Source organism: Hyaena hyaena, unplaced genomic scaffold, assembly GCF_003009895.1.
Source record: "Hyaena hyaena isolate Hyena2069 unplaced genomic scaffold, ASM300989v1 scaffold_8, whole genome shotgun sequence".
Lineage (NCBI taxonomy): Eukaryota > Metazoa > Chordata > Mammalia > Carnivora > Hyaenidae > Hyaena > Hyaena hyaena.
The window spans coordinates 2,334,473-2,359,528 of record NW_024080640.1 but is presented as its reverse complement, the minus strand read 5'-3'; the positions used below and the strand labels follow the sequence as shown (position 1 = coordinate 2,359,528).

The following is a 25,056-nucleotide window of genomic DNA, read 5'->3' as shown; positions in this document are numbered from 1 at the left end:
CATGGCAGCTTTATGGGAGTCCCCCATGGCAGCACCTGCCTGAAACTGGAGAGGAACTTATTTATTGAAGTATGATATTCAAACTTTGGGTAAGCTCACCACTAGTGAACCAAGAAACACCCTCTCTTCTTCTTTCCTTGAGAAAAACATTTTCTTGCTTAAGAAGGAAGAAAGTGGGGTTTATAGAAGGAAGAAGTGGGGATCTATTTGTGGGGAGTGGGGTCAGGCACATTAAACTTTGCGTCAGAGTTCAGTGCTCCTAGCATGGCCATTGTGGCCATCGTGCCTTAGGACAAAAGTCGTCCTAGAGCTTTGGAATTTCAAATATTTCTTTTTTTTTTTTTTAAGATTTTATTTTTAATCTCTATACCAGCATGGGGCTTGAACTTACAACCCCGAGATCAAGAGTCACATGCTCCACGGACTGAGCCAGCCAGGAGCCCCAGGTACTTCAAACATTTCTAAAATTTTATTTCAAATTATTATTCTCACAGTATTTGACCCCTTTGGAACATGTGATGCTACCTCAAAGATGATCCCTTTGCAGTACATTCCCCACCTTTCTCCTCTGGCTACTCCTTCCTATCTTCTGCTTCCTCGCCAATCCTTTAGTGTTTATCTGCAAGGCACTGCCTTGATTCCTCTTCTCTCTGGCTCATCTCAACCATTTCCTTATCTTCATCCACCACCAATGGGATGGTGGATGACTCTCAAATCCATACCTTCATCGGTCCCTGGCTTCGGTCTCACACCTGCTATGGTCTGCTGGCCTTGGCTTTTTCACAAACACCTCCATGCTCAACATAGTTAACACTAAACTCATCGTCTTCACCCTTGCACCCCTCCTCACTACCACAAAAGCTGTTTCTTCTTCTGGGTTCCATACGCAGAAGCTTGGTTTCTCTTCCCTGTCATCATACCCTACAGCTTAGTCACCATATCAAAATTCTTCCTGAATTCATCTTAAATATCCATATCTTCATCAGCACTGTTGTGTTACTCTAGGGCACCACCACACCTCACCAGGGTTATTACAAATTTCTTATTTCTAGGGGCACCTGGGTGGCTCAGTCGGTCAAGCATCTGACTTCAGCTCAGGTCATGATCTCACGGTCCGTGAGTTCGAGCCCCACATCAGGCTCTGTGCTGACAGCTCAGAGCCTGGGGCCTGCTTCGTATTCTGTGTCTCCCTCTCTCTGCCTCTCCCCCACTCATGTTCTGTCTGCCTGTCTCTCTCTCAAAAATAAATAAACATTACAAATATTTTTAAAAAACGAATATTTCTTATTTCTGTTCTTGCCACAACCTCCACCCCCTGCCCGCTCACCTCCCCCCACCCCCAAAGCCATTTAGTGTTGTGACTAGATTGATTTTTCTGAGTAAAGAGCTGAGAGACAGGCTTAAAACCTTTTACTGTATACCCACTATATATTAGACAATGGTTTGAGGACACAAAGATGAGTAGGACACTATGTAGAGGGAGAGCAGGGGGAGTTGTTTCATTTTTGCAAATGTTGGCCAAATATCTACATGGAATTTTAAAAATTCTAGTCACAAAACTTTTTTTTTAATGTTTATTTTTGAAAGGTGGGGAGGGAGTCAGAGGATCTGAAGCAGGCTCCATGCTGACAGCAGAGAGCCTGATACTAGGCTCAAACTCATGAACCTTGAGATCATGACCTGAGCTGAAGCTGGATGTTTAACCCCAGGTACCCCTCACAAAACTATTTAAAATAATGATTTTTGAAAAATTCATCCTAAAGATGTATTAAATAGTTTTAGTATATTCACAAAGTTGTGCAATGATCATCACTATCTAGTTCTAGAATACTTCATCTCTCTCCACTTCCCCTCTCCCTGGCAACCACTAATATATTTTCTATCTGTAGAAATTTGCCTATTCTTATATTTCATATTAATGAAATCATACAGTATGTGGCCTTTTTTTTTTGTTTTTTGTTTTGGTCTGGCTGCTTTCATATAGTGTGTTTTTGAGGTTCATCATATTGTAGCATGTATCAGTACTTCATTCTTTTATTTTTTTAACTCACTAACATACATTTATTTTCACACAGTTCTGAAGACTAAAAGTCCAGATCAATAGGTTGGTGGATTGAGTTCTCCTGAGGTCATTCTCTTTGACTTGCAGATGGGTACTTCATTCCTTTAATATTTAATATCCCATCATATACGTATAATAAGTATATTACATTTTGTTTATCCATTTATCAGTTTATGTTCTTTTCACTTTTTGGTTATTATAAATAATGCTGCTATGAATATTCATGTACCAGTGCCTATATGGACTTAGTTTTCATCTCTTGTCTATATACCTAAGAGTGGAACTGCTGGGTCATATGGTAATTCTGTTTAACCTTTTGAAGAATAGGGATTGTTTTCCAAAGCAGCTGCACCAATTTACAGTCCTACAATCCTATAAATTTACAATTTACAGTCTACAATCCTACAATTGTGTAAGGGTTTCAATCTTTCCACATCCTACCAACACTTAATGTCTTTTTTTAAAATTTTAGCCATCCTGGTGAGTGTGAGTGGTATCTCATTATGGTTTTGATTTGCATTTCCCTCATGACTAATGATGTTTAGCATATTTGCATGTTAATTTGTGTATCTTCTCTCAGGAAATATCTGTTGAAATCCTTTGCCTATTTAAAAAATTGAATTGTCTTTTCATTGTTGAATTGTGTTGAACTCGATGGTAATCCATAGATATTGGCAAATATTTTCTTTCATTTTGTGGACTGTCATTTCACTTTCTTAATAGTGTCCTTTGACACATAAGGTTTTAGTTTTGATTAAGTCCAGTTTATCTATTTTTCTTTTTGTTGTTGTGCTTTTGTTACTGTATCTAAGAAACTGTTGCCTAATCCAAGATCATGAAAATATAGTCCTGTTTTCTTCTAAGAGTTTTATAGTTTTAGCTCTTACATTTAGGTTCTAGGATTTATTTATTTATTTATTTATGCAAGGTAGATCCAACATCATTCTTTTTAGCTTGTAAATATTACAGAACTTTTAAACTGTATTGAATTGTCTTTCTTTGCAATTAGACTGTAAACTCCATTAAGACAGGCACCAAAATGGTCTTACTAAATTTTTTATTTCTCTTTTTAAAAATTTTTGAGAGAGAGAGAGCACAAGCAAAGGAGAGGTGCAAAGGGAGAGAGAGAATTCTCAAGTAGGCTCTGTGCTCAGTATGGAACCTGACACAGGCTGGATCCCATGATCTTGGATCATAATCTGAGCTGAACTCAACCCAGAGGGCCATCCAGACGCCCCTAAATTCTTTCTTAATGAATGGATGAATTAGGTAGCCATAATATCAAGTTTCTTTTCTTTTGTGTGAAATTATATCAATTCTGTGCATTAACACTGTTTTCATGATGTTGGCTGTTCTAATCTGTTGACAATAACAATTCAGAAATAATACACAGGATAATAGGAATTGTATTATTTAATAGGCTTTGTGATAGTGAAACTGATTTGGAGTCAAATCCTGACTTTCATTTAAGAACTGTGTAACCTTGGGCAAATTACATTATCTGCTTCTTTGTCTACAAAATGGGGATTTAGTTGGTATAGTTGTTAAAAAGGATTAAATCAGATCTTTTAACTACAATGCTTAACACACTGTAAGCGTTCATCAAATAGTGGCATTTATTATTGCAAAGGACTAGCAGCAATGTTGGGAAATCCTCTAACATACGACTACCTTATGTCCAAAATTTCTTCAGAGAACAGATTCCAAGAATCCTATTTTCTTTTGAGAATTAAGAATTGTTACACCGTTGAGTTTTGATTCGGAAAGACACATATACAAAAATTCAATATGGAAATGACCCTAAACATGTATACGAATACTCTGGAGTTCTGTGTTCTGAGCAATAGTATGAAATATCCTTTCTGGGAAGATCTTAGTGGAAAGGAGGGCCGAACAGGGATTGAAGGCATTTTGGATTCCTCTCAGTGTGCACATTCAGTTTTGTACAACATTGATTACGTGTCTGTCTCATGCACTAGAATCAGTATAGAAACCTCGTCTTTAGTCATCTTTGTATTTCCAGTCCGGTGGACATTGCTTGGGATGGTTGAATTGAGGCGCCTTGTTCACGGGCATCAGGAAGGATTCCCTGGATAGGGATGGAGAAGTCCGAAACGGGTTGGAAAGCCCTCGGATCCACCGCCAAGTAGGGAAGCGCGGCTCAGGTATGGAACACACATCGACCCTATTGCTCCAGTCGTACGCAAGAAATCGGGAGAATCACATCCGACTGCTGCTTCCCGGCTCCGGGCCTGGTAGGGCCACTTCCGGGAGGGGGCGGGGAGACAGGAGGAGGCGTGCCGGGAAGGAGGCCGTTTGCGATGCACCAGGCGGAAGTGTGCCAAAGGTATCGGTGCTGCGGCTTCCGGTTCGGGTTAACGCGGCTTGGGGACCCTGCGTGGTTGGTGTCGCGCCGGGACAGACTTCTGAGGACAAGACACTGGGTAAAGAGGCGAGCACGGCGTCTGAAATTAGAAGTCTGGAGTCTAGGGGCAGGATAAGAAAAAAGGCCAGGAACCCGAATACAATCTAGCCTCTGTTTCCGAGGGGGCAACTTCCACGGGAACCCCTCTGCCCTGGTAACGGCCAAAGAGGAGATGGCGCCAGTCAGGGAGCGGCCGTGGCCGACACAGTGAGGAAGCCTGAAGGCGGAGCAACTGGAGAAGCCTCGGGAGAACCGCCAGAGCCGTCGCTGCCGCTACCACTGCCACCGCCATGGAAGGGGCAAAGCCGACTTTGCAGCTCGTGTACCAGGCGGTGCAGGCGCTTTACCACGACCCAGATCCCAGCGGAAAGGAGCGCGCCTCGTTTTGGCTTGGGGAGCTGCAGCGTTCGGTGAGGGGCCCAGCAAGGCCGTTCTGCGCCGCGGGGCAAGGGCAGGGTGGGACCTAGGCTCCAGCAGAAGCCTGAGCCGGGCTTTGGGCCTCGTGAGATGCTCCTTAGGGAGGAGCTGTTCTGACGAGGGGTGGGGCTGCGAAGCTGCATTTACGCCGCTTTTCGGAAACTAGTCGCAGCTGGTCGGTCGTGGACTGGCCCTTTCCCCACCCCGTAGAATCTGATTTGTAGGTCCTGTACTCGCTTGTGGCATCGATCTGGTCCTGTTTAAGTTTTGCGCTCGCTGCCTGCTTCTCCGGCTCTGCTTTTCCGTTTAGTCTTTCAACCAAATCCAGTCCCAGTCTTTCTCCCATCTTCCACTTAAGGATGCTTTATTCCACTCCTCTGGGATACTCCATTCCCAGTATAGCGTCTGGCAGTTTCTTCGTAGCTTTCAGTCATAGCTTTCATCTCACTGTTCCCTTACTGCTTTTTCACTCTAGTTTGAGTCTATTATTCTCGAAACTTCTCAGGTTTCTAGATTCTTATACACGTGAATTTCCGCCGTGTTTTCGGGTGCAACGTGATGTAAAGGGGAAAAAAATACCAATTCTGGGCTCAGAAAATCCTTGCAGCTCACATTTTGCTGCATATTTGTTCTCTAACCTTATTTTTTGCCTGACTTTAGATTCTTTATCACAGCTGCCTTGATTATCCCATATATTATGTGAACATGCAGTGAGGGGTTTACTTTCAACCTGTTGAACCTATTGTATTGCTACATTCTTAGATTCATATGTCTTATCCTTCCTCTAATTTTTACACTCACTTTCTCTGCTTTATTTCTCTGTGTGTGTGTTTGAGAGTGTGTATGCTCAGTGATTTTGCTGACTCTACTTTTCTTATTTTTGTGTTTTGTATTCTCTAGCATGTTTTTAGAATTCTTCCCCTTTCTTAAAACTTATAATTGGTACTTAAAGGTGTTCTGCCCTTTTAAATGAGGCTCTGGGCTGCAAGTGCATAATAAATATTTAAAAGTTTTTCAACTTTGGCTTTAAGTATTACAATAAAAAAATTGGGGACCACAAGTTCTGGATAACCTCATGGGAAGATAAAGGAATTAGACTCACTGTAGGTTATACAAGAAAATCACTCATATCTGGTCTTATTTAGTGTTTAGTTTTTGGGGAGTCACAAGTCTGATACACCATACCAAAAGGTAACTCTTTCCTGGTAAACCTGCTTATTGTTGTGTGTATTTTAAATAATGAGCACTTACCCTATACCAGCAACTGTGCTAGGTGATGGTATATGGAAATGAACCAGACAAAATCTCTGCCACACAGATTTGTGATGATTGAGTTAGTATCTACAAAGAGCTTAGAAAAGTTCTTGGAACTTAGAGCTTAAAATATGTTAGTAATTATTATTTAAAGGGTAGTCATTATTCTTATTTTACACTATGCTTTGTTAAGACCTTACATCATCATTATCATTATTACTATTTGCAGTAAGGGCTGCAACAGGAACAGATGGCACTTGAAGTGGAATAATTCAAGAAGGGTTTATTTTATAAAAGTATTGTTTCCAAGATGATGGTATAATGTGGCAATAATGTAACCTGTTGCCAAATTGTTACCTCTCTAGGCCAGAAAGAGTAGGAGTGGTTACTTGAGCTATAAAGAAACTGGGGAGGGAAGTTGGCTGCCTTGAGAGGAATGGCAGTTTTCAGTTGAAGGGACGCAGTCATGAGGTGATTTTTCACGGAGGGGGCTGGAGAAATAAATGTCTTGACCTTATTCTCCTAATCTGGGATTCTTTTTTGGGCAAACCCAACCAGAAGCTAGAGGATGCAAGAACCTGTTGATTTAGTCCATACAGGTCAGCATACTGAGTCAAAAAACATGGTAGGCAGGGTAGAAGAATGGACCTGGAAAACATCTAGCACAATCCCACATTATCATTTTTTTTTTAATGTTTCATTCATTTCTAGGAGAGAGAGAGAGAGAGAGACAGCGTGAGCAGGGGAGGGTCAGAGAGAGAGGGAGTCACAGACTGAAACAGGCTCCAGGCTCTGAGCTGGCAGTCGGCACAGAGCCCGACGCGGGGCTCGAACCCACGAACCGCGAGATCACGACCTAAGCGAAAGTTGGACGCTTAACCGACCAAGCCACCCAGGCGTCCCCCACATTATCATTTTTAGACAACTTTAGCATCTGGATTCACAACACAGCTACCATTTTGGCTCCTTAATTCCTTTACCTCTTTTTCTCAGCCACGTGGTCAATATTGTCACATCGTGGATCTTGTCATTACTAAAAAGTCACCAACTTCTCAAGTCACTAACTCAGCCACATGGTCATACAACAATCAAACCCTGGATCTTGTCATTATTATAAAGTCACCAGCCTGAGTGCCTGGCTGACTCAGTCTGTAAAGCATGTGGCTCTTGATCTCGAGATGGTGAGTTTAAGACCTATGTTGGAGCTTTCGTTAAAAAAAAAAAGGGGGGGGGGTCATCAGCTTCCCCACATCACTGACTCAGACATCTGCCCTGATCACCACCCACTCTTCCAGTTTGTTGGCTTAAGGATTTAAGTAATCTCATATAATTTTATTTTTTGAAACCTAAAAGTTTTAAGTTTTATCAAAATTAAAAAGTTTTATTTTTAAAACTTAAAACATTTTAAAATAAACTTTAAAAACTTTAAAAGGCTATAGAACGGAAACTTTACCAGTAAAAGACCTAGAAACTTTATAAGAGAAAGAGCAGTAATGTGTAGACTTTCATCTATGAAAGATGAGGATTTGGGCTCCCTCTGCTTTCACTTCCATTGCATATATCTAACATTATTTTGGTTAAATAAAATACATATCAGTTTTGGGTAAATAAATACACATTGTGCACCACATGTCTTATGTATCATGGTAATGTTTCCTTTTTTGTGCAGCTTTTTTTTTTAATGGTACCTTTTCTTTCTTTCACATTTGCTTTTCTTTACCTTTACCTTTCTTTCACATTTGCTTCATTTTCTGTATATCTGCAATGATTCATCCCAGACTCTGTTAGTATGTAAATACTCTCTTAGTATGTTCAAATTGGTAGCCTGTTTCCTTTTTTGGTAGAAGTAAACATCTCCTGAGACCTCTTCATCTCCCTCCTCCAATCTGGCCTTGTTGTTCTCCAAGTCTGTTGCATAATTATTGTCCTGGGATCTCTTTAACACTCTTAGGGAATTCCCTTTTCTTTCTTGTGTTGGATGAATGCATTGAATCCTGGATCCCATGATCTCTTCTTGGATTACTCCCTCATTTGATGGATAATTGAGAAGGGAACCTTTACCCCTTCTCTCTTGTATTTCTGTTGGTCTTTTCTCTTGGACCACTCTTATCCTGAGAGTGATCTCCGGATATAAACGAAGCTGCTGGTGGCAGTTGGGAGAATGAGTGGGGGGATGGCTCTTACCACTGTGTTGGCTTTAATTTCATCTTTTTTCGGGATGATATTCCTGTCCTTAGGTGAGTCTACTGGCCAAGAGTCCAGAATCCCTCTGCATCAGTCTTTCCGAAGTAACTCTTGAGTCTTCTGTGATGCTGGACGGATAGTAGCCTCGCTGCTCTTTTAGGGAGAAAATCTGAGTCTAACTGCTTATGCACATTTTGAACCCACTCCTTTGTTTTTTGTCCTACCTGTGCATCTGCCCTCCAATGTAGCTGGTACTTGTAATTCCTGAGCCTGACTGGAATTTTGCCACATAAATCATTTTGCCCCTTGGCTTCCCCGTTCTCATCCTGTCCTTCCTCTGAAAAAGACCTAAGACAATCAACTCATCCATTAGCTTTCTCGTTGATCACAGTTTTGTTAATCATGTTTCCATTTTTGTCCTTGTGGCTCTACCCCTACCCTTTGTAAAATAATCTGTTCTGATTTTATTGGATTTTTGGAAGGGACCTATGGGCAAACAGACGTGTTCAGTCAGTTTAATAATCCCTGCATTAGTTCTTGAATTTCATCAAAACCTTATTCAGTTGACTTTACTTCTATCTAATTTGGATTACAGGGTCTATCATTCTAGTCATTTTCTTAAATATACTGTAATGTCAGTCCTTCACTTCTCATTTGGTAAAACTTAAGCATAGGTGTAACCAGCTGCTTCTCCCTTTTCCTGTCAGCCCTAGGTGCTCTGTGTCTCATTTTCTGAATTCTTAGGAGCCTTGATCTTTTGGCTACCCTGTCTCTCACTTGCATCTTCAGATTCCCTCTTTACTGGGCCCTTCCCATCAGCATTCATACAGCTGTAGTATTTCCAATAGTAAGCAAATGGTTTTGGGGTGGTGGTGGTGGAGAATGCTACCTTTGTCCAATTTTGTGATTTCTTTGATTCTTTCTTACCTCTGTGCTTTAACTCATTCCCAGTCTTATTTTTTTTAATTTTATCTTTTTAAGTAATTTCCACACCCAACATGGGGCTTGAATTTACAACTCCAAAATCAAGAGTCGCATGCTCTACCAACTGAGCCAACCAGGCACCCTTGAAATCTTATCTTCAAATGAAGAAACTAACCCATCTTTTCAAAGCCCAGCCTAAATTCTTTCTCTTTGAAGTTTTTTTTTTTTAAAGTTTATTTATTTATTTTGAGAGAGCAGGGCTGGGGGTTGGGAGAGGGACAGAGAGAATCCCAAGCAGGCTCTGCGCTGCAGTGCAGCATGCTGGTGGGGGGTGGGGGCGCTTAAACTCAAACTGTGAGATCAGGACTTGAGCCGAAACTAAGAGGACACTTAACCTACTGAACCACCCCGATGCCCCATTTTCCTTGAAGTCTTAGCTGATTCTCTTCAACTGAAAATCATTTCTGCCTCCACTGAACACCTAGAGCATTTTATATAATTGCATTTATAATTTTTATAATTTGTTTTACCGTTTTGAAAATCTGTTTTGTTTCTCCTGCTAGACTGTAGGATCATTTTGTTTATATGATACAGTTGAGGGAATAACTTAATGGTTATTAAGAAAGCAGTGATCAAGATGACTGACACAGAGGTTCTTAAAAATGTGTGTTGAATGAATAGCTACTCGTAGGCATGTCCAAAGGGATAGTTGGATATCTCAAATTTGTCTTTATGAATTTCATTTATTTTTGCTGCCTCTCTCTACCATACCCCTGGGTAATTGAAAATAAACAATATTATTCAGCTTCCTGTAATACTTTGTTTTCAGTCTTTTCATCCTTTATTTAAAAAACAAATTTACCTCTGTGAGATAAATTTGTATCACCCTCATTTATTATTATTTATGTCTTAAATATTTATTTTGAGAGAGAGAGAGCATGAGTATGGGCAGGAGGGGAGTGGCAGAGAAAGAGAAAAGGAGAGAATCCAAAGCAGGCTCAATGCTGTCAGTGCAGAGCCTGACATGGGGCTTGATCTCATGAACTTAGAGATCATGACCTAAGCCAAAATCAAGAGTACGGACGCTCAACCAACTGAGCCACCCAGGCGCCCCTGCAATGTATTTTAAAAAAGCTTATTTTGAGAGACAGATCTTAAAGGAAGCCTATCAAACAGTGAACTGTTGAGAACACTTTGTCCACCTCTGGTAACCCAAATCAGTAGACAGTGTAGAAAGCAATAGAAGGAAAGACCATCTCTTTATACGATTAATGAATTATGCTATGCATTTGTTCTAAGTTTGTAATTTAGATTCTAGAGGCTGCTTTTACAAAGACAATCTGTAAATCTGTGGGTCAGTGGTTACCTCAAAAATTTTAGTCTGGAAACTGAAAAGGAATGATGAAATCATAAAATGCAGAAGTCAAATGAAATCATGCTCTGATGGACTAAATTGACATTGTCATGTTTGGTTTATCACATATCCTTAGGAGTTTCTTCTAAATATCATATCAGGGGGCGCCTGGGTGGCTTAGTCGGTTAAGTGTCCGACTTTCGCTTAGGTCATGATCTCGCGGTTCGTGGGTTCGAGCCCCGCGTCGGGCTCTGTGCTGACTGCCAGCTCAGAGCCTGGAGCCTGTTTCAGTCTGTGACTCCCTCTCTCTCTGACCCTCCCCTGCTCACGCTGTCTCTCTCTCTCTCTCTCTCCTAGAAATAAAAATATTTAAAAATATAATAATAAATAAATAAATATATCAGGAAAGTCATGGATCGTGGGATTTCACTTCAGATTTCTTTCTTAGTTTTCCTCTTTGGAATTTGATTGTTTAGTTTCGTTCAAAACACCAGGGTTTTTGGTTTTCCTTTTAGCATTTGCAGTTACTGACCTGACATCTAAAAATCTGGGCTTTTTTATGCTTTTGTTTTCATTCTCCAGTTAAGTGACTCTTATAACATGCTTTTGAAAGAAAAACCTTCTAGAAAAGAGAAAATGTTCATCTACAAATTCGATGGATCAATTAATTCAACGAAGATAGGACTACTCTCTGCCCTGCATTGCTGGAAACTGGAAAACCATAAATGATAAAAACTAGACACCTTTCTTTTCTTTCAGAGTTTACCAATCTCGCTGTGTCATCTAATATGGTAGCCATTAGCCAGATGGCTATAGTGGCTATTTATATTACTTAAAATTAAATTAAAATTAATTAAATTAAAATTAAAATTAAATAAAAGTTAAAGTCAGTTATTTGCACATTCCAAGTCTTGGACCTTGCAAATATAGACATTTCAGGTGCTATGATGGTATTTATGTTGGCATGGTAGTCTGTTATCTAGTGGTATTCATTCATGTTTGGGTTAGTTAGTTTTTGTCTTCCCAGGTCTTGGACCAGAGTTGGTGGTATGATTCAGAATGTAAAATTATCAGGGCAGTGCTGCATATTCTAATTATAACACAGGTTTCTTCCAAAGCTTTCCAGATATTTCTTTAGCATTTTTTTCAAGTTGTTTGCATTGATGTTTATAAGAGAAATGAAAAATAGATGGTATAGATTTTTTTAATTGTAAAATATTCATAGCATAAATAACCATGATTAAATATACAGTTCAGTGGCATGCATTAAGCACTTTCATGTTGCGTAGTCATCATCACCATCCATCTCTAGAACTTTTTCATCTTCCTAGACTGAAACTTTATATCTGTAAACTATAATTCTCCATTTCCTCTTTACTCCAGCTCCTGGTACACCATTCTACTTTTTGTCTCCATGAATTTGCCTTATATAAGTAGAATCATATGCTGTTTGTATTTTTGTGTCTTGCTTCACATAATGTCTTTAAGGTTTGTTCTTGTTGTAGATTGTATCAGAATTTTGTTCCTTTTTTAAAAATCGCAGTGAAATATACATAAGATTCACCATTTAACCATTTTAAAGTGTAGAGTTCAGTGGGTTTAAGTATATTAATGTTGCTCATCCATCACCAACACCCATCTCCAAACTTTTTTGTCTTGTAAAACTGAAATTCTACTTAACTAAAGTTAACTCTCCATTTCCCCCTCCCTCCACTCCCAGCCTCTAGCAACCTGCTCTCTTTCTCTGAATTTCGCTATTCTAGGTACCTCATAGGAATGGAATTATACAGTGTTCGAACTTTTGTGACTGACTTACTCACTTAGCATAATGTCCTCAGGGTCCATCCATGTGAGGATGACATCATGTGTCAGAATTTTGTCCTCTTTTAAGGCTGTATAATAATGTATGTACCACATTTTGTTTATCTACTCATCTGTCAGTGAAAATTGGGTTGCTTCCACCTTTTGGCTATTGCGAATAATGCTGTTATGAGTATGAGTGTACAAATACCTTTTGGAGTCCTTGGTTTCAGTTTCTTTTGAGTATATGTCCAGAAAGGGAATTGCTGGGTCATATGGTAATTCTGTTTTTTGTGGGGTTTTTTGAGGAACCGCCATACTGTTTTCCAGATTTTATGGAATTTTAAACTGTGTTGAATTTAAAAACATTTAATTCATAGGAAGTTGGGATTGCTCAGATTACCGCTCCTGTATTTTTCTAGCTTGTACCTTGGTACTGAAATACTACCAGAGTGTGTTTTATTGCTGTACAAACGAAGTCTCAGATAGAAACTTTATTTCCCTTTTATTGGAAATTCATCATGCAGCTAAAGGGGATAATTTTGTAGTGTTTGACATGCAGAACTCCATAATAATACTGACTTAAGGGTGACTGGGTGGCTCAGTCAAGCATTCGAATTCGGCTCAGGTTACAATCTCGAGGTTCATGGGTTCAAGCCCCACATTGGGCTCTGTGCTGACAGCTCAGCGCCTAGAGCCTGCTTCAGATCTTGTGTCTCCCTCTCTCTCTGCTCCTCCCCCAGTCGTGCTCTGTCTCTCTGTCTCTCAAAAAGAATAAGTAAACATGAAAAAAAGAAAAATCACTTAAAAATACTCATTTAATTTTCCTTTCTTGTAGAGTTTCCAAAATGACAGTATTATGAAACATATGTTTTTTCCTTTGGTAAGAAATTTTCTGTTAATGGAGTTTACATTATGTTTTCTCACCTATTTTTTTCTCAAGCTCATAGCCCAGTTCTTTTCAGTTTTTCTTCTATGTTCATCGTTTCCTTGTATTTTTTGTCTCAGCCATAGTATGATCCTGTTTAAATAGCCTCCAAACAGAAGAATATACTTAGAATGAGACCTGAAAATATACATGTTTTTTATATAAGGATTCAGAGTTTTCTAACACTTCAGTGCATTTTTTTTTTTTTAAACAATAAGCTAGACATTTCACATTCCTGTAAGGCTGAAAAAGTTGAATCTTCAGCATGGTGTTAACATATATGCTTAATATGTCTGATAATATTCTCATTCTTCTGGTTTATATGAGTTGTTATAAAACTTGTTCAGATGAGCAGGAATAGAGACCAGCCATTAAAGGAAATACGCTTCTATATTTTTGGCTTTCAAGAAGTATTTACATTGGCTTTGCTTCAAATGGTTTCAAGCTTGCCATTTTCTACTTTTAATATAGGGCTGCCTGGTATAATTAGTAAGGCCCACAGCAAGGTGATTACCAATGCATAAGTCACTGCCAACCCAAGTTTGTTTTATGAAGCCAGATTTGTTAAGCCAGATCTTTTTTCAGGCCATTCTTGAGGTTAAAATTTGTGTACATAGGTTATTAAGGATTTTAAAGTTGGATAGGGATTTTTTTATACTTGTCATGAAAACATTTTGGCAAGATTTGTCAGTACCATTTTATGCATGACTGATGGCCACAAATTTGAGCCCAATTTCATTTGGCAGAGTTTATTATGACTTAGGATCGTTTGAAAATGCTTGTCCCAGAAACATGGGGACATCATCTGAAATGGAGAGGCCACAGGGTGCAGTGCTGTCATTTGATCTTATTGATTCCTTTCATTGAAATCCAGATGGAACAGTGCATATGGGTGCTAGTCTAAAAGCTGACTTAAGAGTGGGTGCTTCTTGTGGAATTTGAATAGCTTATGTTTGTTTGTTTTTGTTTTTGTTTTGCTTATGATCTTTTAAAGAATTATTTTTAGCCAGGAATTTCTTCCCTCCCACAAGGGAAATAACATCTCCCTTTTAATTATTTGCTCAGTTTTTATGGAGATGGCTGTCAAAATGTAAGTTGGCTTAATTTGTCTCTGTAAATGAGCCTTTTTGCTTCTAGAAAAGTTGTTTATGCACACAGAGTATTCTGTGGGTATGGCAGCTTGCTAGGGGCTTTACAGGACATTGATACTCTGCTTTTGGAGCTGGAGGTTGTGAACTCATCACTGCTGTGGTGAAGGTATTAACTAAGTCCATTTAATCATGGTTTCCACATTTTAGACCATCTTACAAAACCAGTTATTTTGAAAAATATAAATTTTAGGTAGTAACCTTTTTAGCCTCGTAGTTTGTGTTTTTCATAAAATCTCTTCAAACCATTTTCTTTCCCTGCTGTCTTAGAAAACCATCAGAATGTATCTCATGACAGACCTAGCAGTTTGTCTTACATTTCTAAAATTTTCATAAAAGACTAGATACAAAAACTTAAGATTCAAGTTGACCAAGTTAAAAAGTTACTTTCTTGGGGCGCCTGAGTGGCTCAGTCAGTTAAGCCTCCGACTTCAGCTCAGGTCATGATCTCGTGGTCTGTGAGTTCGATCCCTGCGTCGGGCTCTGTCCTTACAAAGCCTGGAGCCTGCTGCAGATTCTGCGTCTCCCTCTCTCTCCTTCTCTACCACTCATGCTCTGTCTCTGTCTCTCTCTCTCAAAAATAAACATTAAAAAAAAGTTTTCTGTTTCAGGTAAATTAGACTTACTCTTTTTTTTTTTTTTTTTAAACCTGTCTGGGAATGATTGTTTTTTTTCTCGATCTGGGAAATTCTGGTTTTCTAATTCTGTGCCACATTGTTATAGGACATGTGTCTAAAATGTGTTCTGGGGCGCCTGGGTGGCTCAGTCAGTTAAGCGTCTGACTTCAGCTCAGGTCATGATCTCACGGTTCGTGGGTTTGAGCCCCGCGTCGGGCTCTGTGCTGACAGCTGGCTCAGAGCCTGGAGCCTGTTTCGGATTCTGTATCTCCCTCTCTGACCCTCCCGGGCTCATGCCGTCTCTCTCAGAAATAAATAAAACGTTAAAAAAAAATTTTTTTTTAAATGTGTTCTTTGACTGATAGGTTTTTTGTTTTTATTTGTTTTGTTTAGTTATTTTCACTCTACTTTGTCTTTGTCTCCCCCTCCCTCAATATACTGTAAATCTTTAAAAGTCTTTATTTAATAAATTGATTATTCACTAATTGAAAAAGTACAGCAATCTGACACTTTTTTTAATGTTACTTTTCAACTTTCACTGAAATATTTGTATTAGCAGAATTTCATTTTCCATTTGCCAGGGCTCTTCTGTCCTCAGTGAAGTATTTTAAATAATTCTGCTTAATTTGAGGAGGTTTTGTAGGATTAACTAGCAGCTCCAATCCACTTCTAATTCTTGGCAGCTAATGAATCTGTAGGCTCCCATCTGGGTGTGCGCTTGCGTTGTTGACAGCCTGCCTGCTCAGTGATTTGGGTGGATTCCGCAGTTTCAGAACGGTTGGTGTAGAAGTGAGTCTTGGAGCAACAGAGCATCATTAAAGAAAGGAAAGGACAAGTACTTTTAGGATCTGCTGTGAAGTATAATGAAAGACTTAGAGTATGTTAGTGAAAGGGTTGCTGGTCTATAGCCTGCTTCATATTCATCACAAGTCATGGAAATATCTTTTGAAAGACTGATACACAGGCCTGTTCTGCTACTGCTATGTGAAATGGAAGATTGGAATTAGATGCTTAAATGGAAAATGTTCTCTTGTTGCAGCCTCTTTGAAATGTGCTGCTGGTGGGAGCTGCAGCTTCCTCCTGCTGACTCTGAGCCCCAGGCTCCGGTTGAGATGGTCCTTTCAGAAATGTGGAGCTTAGTCCAAGCCTGGATTTCAGTGGGTAGCACCTGGCATCTGTGGCTAGAAAGTCCTATGAAGTGTAAGTGCTTTATTCTCTCCTTGTCCAGAATCCCTTTTCCTTCCTTCCTTCTGTCTCTTCCTTCTTTCTGCAGCTTAGCAGAGGGGAACAATGACCAATGTACTGTAGTGTCTAGGATATCAGGACTTAGATGCATTTTCTTTACGATTCAGTGACCATAACAAGATTACTTGTTCGGGGATGCCAACAATTCTGAAACTCTCGTAGAATTCAAAATAAAGTGATAAACTATGGCCCCTTAATAAACAGTACTGACCATATCATCCCACGTAATCTTTCATTGACAATTTACTTAGTAACTATGATATTTAAATTTGCCAGGTTTCTTTAGAGGTCACTCTTGTATTTTATTCTTAGTCCAAAAGACAAATATTTGAAAAGAGAGGCACATTTGACCAGTGGGTGAGGAAGCTTCAAGATAAGGGTGGTTGAAATGAGAACACCGCTCTTTCACTTTGATTTTGACAGATATATTTGCACAAAGAACAATTTGGGAATTTTTTGAAGACCAGTTTCTCATAGAAATGTCTTAGGAAATTCATATAGCTGCCATCTATATTTTAGTTTAGTTAAAAAACAAAAACACTTAGCTAGTTACATAATGAGCATGCAAAGATATTAAGATTTAGATTTGATTTAGTTGCTTTAGTACTGTTCTCTTTTTTCCCATTTCAGAAATACCGGTAATATTTTAAAGTACACTCATTCCAGAGACTCCCATTCTAGGGAGATTTTAAGGTTCTCTTCACTGAAGTTTTTCTGAAAATTCTAAATCTTCAGATTTTAGCTAGGAAGTTGTTGAGCTTCTTTTCATTGCTAAAACAAAATATATATTTAAAATAAAACAAAACCAAAGCTCCATCTGGGCAAGGCAAATAAAGTTCTACAAGTGAAGATTCTGAATGAAAAACATCTCATCCTCTCAGGGCCTTTGTTTTCTTTATCTGTAAAGAACTGATTTGCTTGTTCTGTTGCCCTTTCTCTCTCTAAACATTTTGGTCTGTTCCTAGAGCTGACTCCCAGTCCAGTAAGTATCTAGCTACCTAGTAAAAGGATGGGCTTTTCATGTTTGGGAAAACAAAGAGGTGTGAAGGATTTAAGAGATGATAGTATCTTGTCATTTTGCTTTATATTTAATAATTTGATGTATACTTTTATTTAAAGTACCTCTTATGGGGGCGCCTGTGTGGCTTAGTCGGTTAAGCGTCCGACTTTCGCTTAGGTCATGATCTCGCGGTTCGTGGGTTTGGGCCCCGCATCGGGCTCTGTGCTGACTGCCAGCTCAGAGCCTGGAGCCTATTTCAGAGTCTGTGTCTCCCTCTCTCTCTGACCCTCCCCTGCTCACGCTGTCTCTCTCTCTCTCCTAGAAATAAATAAAAATATAAATAAATAAATAAAGTACCTCTTATGGCCAGAGGATTCTGAGAGATGTAGAGATAATTAAGGTTGTTCTTTACCTTTGAAGAGCTTACAGCCTTTTAGAAAAGATGAACAGTGGCCCAGGTAATTACAGTACAAAGTTCTGTAGTTCAACTGTAAAGCCAATGTAAATGGATTTCCGCCTCCAATATTTTCTCCTTATCTCTGTGTTTCAGGAGTTTGAATATGATGTGTTTGGTGTTTATTTGTGTGGGGAAACAGGGGACAGCAATGTTCTCTGTTGTCCCAGTGTACCATAGGCCTAGGCAGCGCCAGTGCTGCCGTCCTCAATGGTGGGGCTGTCGCGGTGATCCTGGCCTCACCTGGGGAATTTTGCTCTGCCTGCATCTGGCAGGGCTTGCGCAGGATACATTTGTTCGCCCTTCCCTCAGGGGTAGGAGCCCTCAGTCTGGTCTGCCACAGCAGTGTGCCCTGAGGGTGACAGGATTTACTGCCCCCACACAGCTTGAGGCTTTTATTCAGTGGAGGAGAGGGGCTGTCTGGTCAGCTTTTTGTGCCTTTTCTGCAGTTGAGGCTGTTCTTGTCCAGGATCATCCTACCAAAGGAAGGTTTTCTCTGCTCTTTTGCCCTCCTGCCCAGTCTTTGTTCAGAGTATGTTGGGGAGGTCTGTGCCCAAGAGCCTGTGGACTCCCCTTGGGTCTGTGAGCCCTAGGAGTTTTATACATCCACATTAGCCCACACATGGCCTTTATCAATTTGTTCATAATTTTAGCAGAATTTTTATTACTTGGTTACCTGGTGCCCTGAGTGATTTCCTCATATGTTCTGCCACCGATGGATGAGTCAGTGCTTGCCTCTTGTCTCCTCGGCGAGATCTGTCTTTAGATTTCAGTCTACTTGGTTGCTCTGGGACCTCAGCTTTCTGATGCATTTTAAGAAAAGTTATTTTGTAGTTTATTTGCTTTTGGTTATTGTTAACTCAAAAGCAGTGTTCTTTCTGACTTTCTACTTCTTACATGGATATAGAATTCCTTTCTGGTATTTTTATTCATATGTTTTTAAACCCCACAAGATGAGATTGCTTTATATAGTCAGTGTCCGTAAAGATTTACTCACATACCTAACCTTTCCATTACTCTTCATTTCTTCCTGTTTCCATCCAAAATTATTTTCCTATTCCATGAAGAACACCCTTTAGTGTTTTCTTCCTTTTGGGTCTTTTGGTTATAAACTGTCTTCTCTTATTTTTTTAAAAAAATTAATGAATTAATTATAGTTATTTAGTAAGCAAGCAAGCAAATAAGCGATTAAACAATAGACCCAACATCAGGCTTGAACTCAGGACCCGGAGATCCAGAATCACATGCTTTACCAACTGAGTCAGTCAGGCTCCACTCTCTTTATGGTCTTAAAATGTCTTAATTTTGTTGCATTTTGGAAGTTTTTTGCTGAGTATAAAGTAACTGATGGGTGGTTATTTTCTTTCAGTACTTTGAAGATACTTGGTTCCCATTGTTTATGTTGGCAAGTCAGCTATCAGTCTAATTGTTCTTTTAAAGGTAATACATCTTTTTTTCTGTCCTTTAGATTTTTTTCCTCTTTGGATTTTTAGCAGTTAAGATGTGCATAGGTCTGGTTTTTCTGTTGTTAGGGCTTATGAAGCTTCTTAAGTCTGGGTTGGTATCTTTTGTCAGTTTGGAAATTTCTTAGCCATTATCTTTAGTACTTCTCCCATTTTTTCTTTTCTTTTTTTCTTTTCCTCCTAAGATTTCCATTATATGTATGCTAAACCTTTTCACTGTGTCCCACATGTTATTCGGATTCTTCCCATTCTTTACCTTCGTCTTTTTTGACTTTGTGCTTCTGTCTTGATATTCTCTCTTGATTTGTTTCTAATATACTAATTTTTTCTTCAGTTGTCTGATTGCTATTTTAACCCATTCATTTGGTTTTTAATTTTGGTTACTATATTTTTCAGTTTTAGAATTTGTTTCTTTTTTTCTATGTTTATTTATTTTAATGACACACACACACACACACACACACACACACAGTGTGAGTGGGGGAGAGATAGAGAGAGAGACGGAGGGAAACACAGATTCTCAAGCAGCTCCAGGCTCTGAGCTGTCAGCACAGAGTCCTTCACAGGGCTTGAATCCACGAACCACAAGATCATGACCTGAGCTGAAGTTGGAAGCTTAACTGACTGAGCCACCCAGGTGCCCCATTTGATTCATTTTTATAGATTTCATTTCTTAATGGAAATTCTCCAATTTGTCTTCTAATTCCTTGATATATTAATTAGCTACTTAATTTTTCCAAACTATGTATTTTAATGTTTTTTAAATTTATTTTTGAGAGAACATGAGCTGTAGAGAGGTAGAGAGCGAAGCACTGAATCAGAAGCAGGCTCCAGCTGCGCTGTCAGCACCGAGCCTGACGCAGGTCTTGAACCTGTGAACTGTGAGATCATAACCTGAGCTGAACTCAGAAACTTAATCGACTGAGCCACCCAGGCGCCCCACCGCCCCCAAACTATTTATTTTGACAAGTTTGTAACTTGAAAGAATTGTATAGTGAACACAGATAAACCCTTTTCCTCAGTTTGACAGTGCTCCATTTGCTTCTCTCTTTCTGTCCTTCTCTGTGTATCTTTTTAATATTTTGGAAGTAAATTGAAGACCCTATAATGCTGTTCCCCTAAACACTGACACATCTTGTCAGAACAAGGAAATTTTTCTAAACTAAATTAAAACCCTTGTTACTCTCCAGAAATTTAACTTTGATATAATGTATTATCAAATACACAGTCTGTATTCAAATTTCCTACTAGCTTTTAAAGTGTTTATTTTTCTAATCCGGGATCTATTCAAGGAAAATGCATTGCTTGTAGTTGGTCTTTTTAGTTCTTCAGGGTGTTTTTGTCTTTTATGATAACGACATTAAAAACCACTCCAGGCCTGTTTTGTCTTTGGTTTTAATGTGCCCTGCTATTTAGATTTGTCTCATTATTTTCTCATGGTTGTATTCAGGTGAAACAGTTTTTGGAGGAATACTACATGGGTGATAATTTGTTGTTTTCAGTGAATCACATCAGGAGTAGCATAAAATCTGTTTGTTCCATTATTGGTGATGTTAAATTTTACCACTTTGGTCTAGGCATCGTAGTTTTACTCCTCATTCCATCATCTAGATATGGTATTTTCTATTGCCTGTTTCTTTTTCCTTTGTTACTATTTAGTCTTGCTTTTATTTGATACTGGATATATTGTTTATGAAAAGTTAAAGAGATAATAAATGATATTTTCTTCCTGACATGAGTTCTTTTGCTTCTTGCAGGTCTTTATAGTAGGGTCAAATCCCTTTAAGAAGAGATTGAGCAGATTCTAAACTGTGATTGTGAACACAGATTCTAAACTGTGTTTCTTTCTTTTGGTGGGTAACAAAACATGAGTAACATAAAGTTTAACATTTTAACTATTTTAGAGTGTACATTCAGTGCCATTAAATACATTCACATTAATGTATTACCATCACCACAGTCCATCTCCAGAATTTTTCATCTTCTTCAACTGAAACTGTACCCATCAAATAGTAACTCTCATTATCCTCACCCTTCAGTGCCTGGCAATCAAAATTTTAACTTTGTCTCTATGAATTTGAGTACTCTAGGTACTTCATATAAGTGGAATCTTAGAAGAATATTTGTCTTTTGATGTCTGGCTTATTTCACTTAGCATAATGTCCTGAAGTTTCATCCGTGTTGTAGCTCTTAATGGTACTTCCTTTTTAAGGCCGAATAGTAATCCATTGTATGTCTATACCACATTTTGTTTATCTTTTCATCTGTCAGTTAGCATTTGAGTTTTCAGTGTTTGGCTATTTTGAAATATGCTGCTGTATATGGGGTACCTGGATGGCTCAGTTGGTTGACCGTCCAACTTTTTGGCTCAGGTCATGATCTTGTGGTTCATTAGTTCAAGCCCCACATCGAGCTTGCTGCAGTCAGCCTGTCAATGCAGAGCCTGCTTTGGATCCTCTCCCCCTCTCTCTCTGCCCTTCCCTCCACTTTCTCTCTCCCTCCCTCCCCCCCCAATAAATTTAAAAAAAAAATGCTGCTATGATCATTGGTGTGTTCATATCTGAGTCCCTACTTTTCATTGTTTGGGGCATATACTTAGAAGTGGAATTGGTGGATCATATGGTAATTTAAGTTTTAATTTTTTGAGGAATTGCCATGCTATTTTCCATAGTGTCTGTACCATTTTAAATTCTCACCAGCAATGCACAGTTTGCCAGTTTCTCCACATCCCATACCATTTTCTTTTCTTTTCTTTTTTAATGTTTTATTTATTTCTGAGAGAGAGACAGCATGAGCAGGGGAGGGTCAGAGAGAGAGGGAGACACAGAATCTGAAACAGGCTCTGAGCTAGCTGCCAGCACAAAGCCCAATGTGGGGCTTGAACCCACAAACCGTGAGATCATGACCTGAGCCGAAGTTGGGTGCTCAACCGACTGAGCCACTCAGGTGCCCTACCATTTTGTTTTCTTGATACTAGCTATTCATAATGAGAATGAAGTGGTATCTCATTGTGGTTTTGATTTACATTTCCCTAATGATTAGTGATGTTGAACATCTTTTTATGTGATTATTGGTCATTTGTACATCTCTTTGGAGAAGTGTCTGTTCAGGCCTTTGCCCATTTTTTAGTTGGATTGTTTGAGGGTATGTGTTGTAGGAGTTCTTTATTCTGGATATGAACCCCTTACGAGATTTATCATTTGCAAATATTTTCTCCTATGTATGGGTGGCCTTTTCATACTTATCCTGTCATTTGATAATAATTAGAAATTGTAAATTTAGGTAATAGTCTAGTTTATCTACTTTTACTTTTGTTGAATGTGCTTTTGATCTGAGAATCATTGCCAAATCTAATATTCATGAAGTTTTTCCCCTATTTTTTTTTTTTGGTAGGAATTTTATAGTTATATGTCTTATATTTAGTTTGTGATCCTTTTGGGGTTAACTTTTGTATATGATGTAAAATAAGGGTCCTCTTGTCCTTGTTGAAAATCATTTGACCAGACATCCAAAGATTTATTTCTGAGTTCTCTGTTCTGTTCTGCTGGTCTTGTGTCTGTCTTTATGCCAGTACCACAGGTTGGTTTTTTTTTTTTATGTTTGTTTATTTTGAGAGAGTGGGGCAGGGAGAGGGGGGAAGAGAATTCCAAGCAGTCTCCATGATGTCAGCGCAGAGCCCAATGCAGGGCTCAAACCCACAAGCCGCAAGACCAGGACCTGAGCTGAAACCAAGAGTTAGATACTCAGCCGACTGAGCCACCCAGGCGCCCCCGATACCACACTTTTTTTTTATTGTGGCAGAAACCACGTAACATGGATTTACCCTCCCAGCAGTTTCCAGGTATACAATACGGTATTGTCAACCACATAAACATTGTTGCTTAATAGATCCTTTGAACGCCACTCCATTTTGCCTGACTGAAATTCTAGACATATTGTGAAACACCCCACCTCACCCTCCTTCTGGCCCTAAGTTCGGCTACTTTAGAAACCTAATATAAATGGAATAATGCAGCATTTGCCTTTTTGTGACTGACTGGACTTGTTTAACATAATGTCCTCAAGGTTTATTCATTTTATAGCATGTAATGGTACTTCTTATTTTTTTAAGACTGAATAATATGTCTGCTAAGTATATTCTACATTTTGTTTATCCATTCATCTGTCAGTTAACATTTGAGTTGTTTTCAACTTTTGGCTATTGTGAATAATGGTTGCAGTGTACATGGGTGTGTAAATACCTTTCTAAGATTCTATTTTCAGTTCTTTTGGATATACACCCAGAAGTGGAGGACTGGATCATATAGTAATTCTATTTTTAATTTTTTGAGGAACCTCCATAATTGATAGCGGCTGCACTGTTGTCTTTATTTAGTGTTTGATAACAGTGCACAAGAGTTCCAGTATCTCCATGTCTTCACTTACTTTCTCTTTTTTCTTTTGATGGTGGACATTTAACAGGTGTGAAGTGATAATCTAATTGTGGTTTTGATTTACATTTCCTTGATGACTAGTGATGTTGAGCATCTTTTCATGTGCTTGTTGGTCATTTTTATATTGTCGTTAGAGAATTGCTTTTTCATGTCCATTTTAAAACTGGGTTATTTGGGGGTTTTTGTGGTTTGTTTTGAGTTGTAGAAATTCCTCATATAGTCCAGATATTAACCCCTTATCAGATAGTATGGTTTGCAAATAGTCTCTCCCATTCCGTAGGTTGCTTTTTCACTTTGCTGATTTCTCTTGCTGTGCAAAAGTTCCAAAGTTTGATATAGTCTCTTTTGTCTATTTTTACTTTTGTTTGTTTCCTTTGCTTTTAGTGTTACAACCATGAAATCTCCAGCAAAATAATAGTCATGAAGCTTTCCCCTCATGTGTTCTTTTAGGAGTTATAGTTTTCAGGTCTTATATTTAGGTCTTAATGTATTTTGAGTTACTTTTGTACATGGGTCCACCTTCTTCCTTTTGCGTATGGATGTCTACTTTTCCCAACACTGCTTGTTCAGGAGATTCTCCTTTCCCCGCTGTATAGTTTTGGCACGCTTGTCGAAGATAATTTGACTATATTTGCGAGGGTTTATTTCTAGGCTCTTTGTTTCATTGGCTTATGTATCTGTCTTTATGCCAGGAACATACTGTTTTGATTATTCTGGTTTTATAACTTTTGAAATTGGGAAATGTGAGACCTCCAACTTTGTTCTTTTTCAAGACTGTTTTGGCTTTTTGGGGGTCCTTTGAGATTCCATGTAGATTTACTGATGGAGTTTTCATTTCTGCTAAAAAACATATTTGGGATTTTGATAGGAAATACATTGAATCTGTAGATGCTTTGGATAGTATTGACAATAATAGTAAGTCTTCCAATCCTTACACACAGGATGTCTTTCCATTTATTGATGTCATCTTTAGTTTCTTTCAGCAGTGTTTTGTAGTTTTCAATGTACAAGTCTTTTTGCCTCCTTACTTCATTCCTCAGGATTCTCTTCTTTTTGGTGCTATTGTAAATGAAATTTTCTTAATATTCTTTTCAAATTGTTCATTGTTAATGTATAAGAACTGATTTTGGGGTGTTAATTTTGTATTTTGCATCTTTGCTGAATTCATTTATTAGTTCTAACAGGTTTTTGAAGAAGCTTTAGGGTTTTTTACAGAAGATTATGCCTTTTGTGAGTAACCATCATCTTATCCATCATCTGTTTGAATGCCATTTATTTCTTTTTCTTGTTTAATTGCTTTGACTGGAACTTCCAATAAGCACTTCCAATGCTGTGTTGAATTTAAGTG

At 38.7% G+C, this 25,056-nt stretch overlaps 1 protein-coding gene across 3 annotated transcripts in view; it reads left to right on the top strand.

Annotated features, from left to right (window-relative positions):
* The first annotated feature begins 4,436 nt into the window (after nt 1-4,436).
* Nucleotides 4,437-25,056, top strand: part of TNPO3 (transportin 3) — an 84,409-nt gene continuing 63,789 nt past the window's right edge. Inside the window, exons 1-2 of one of the 3 annotated variants that reach the window (XM_039242876.1) lie at nt 4,813-4,897; nt 16,153-16,313. Coding sequence is in view for 1 of the 3 variants with exons in the window: in XM_039242867.1 (XP_039098798.1) it covers nt 4,778-4,897 (120 nt within the window). In the remaining 2 variants the exon portion in view is untranslated. Of the gene's footprint in view, nt 4,898-16,152; nt 16,314-19,229; nt 19,253-25,056 lie in introns of those variants that run through there. The other 2 variants (XM_039242867.1, XM_039242886.1) reach the window with 2 other exon arrangements.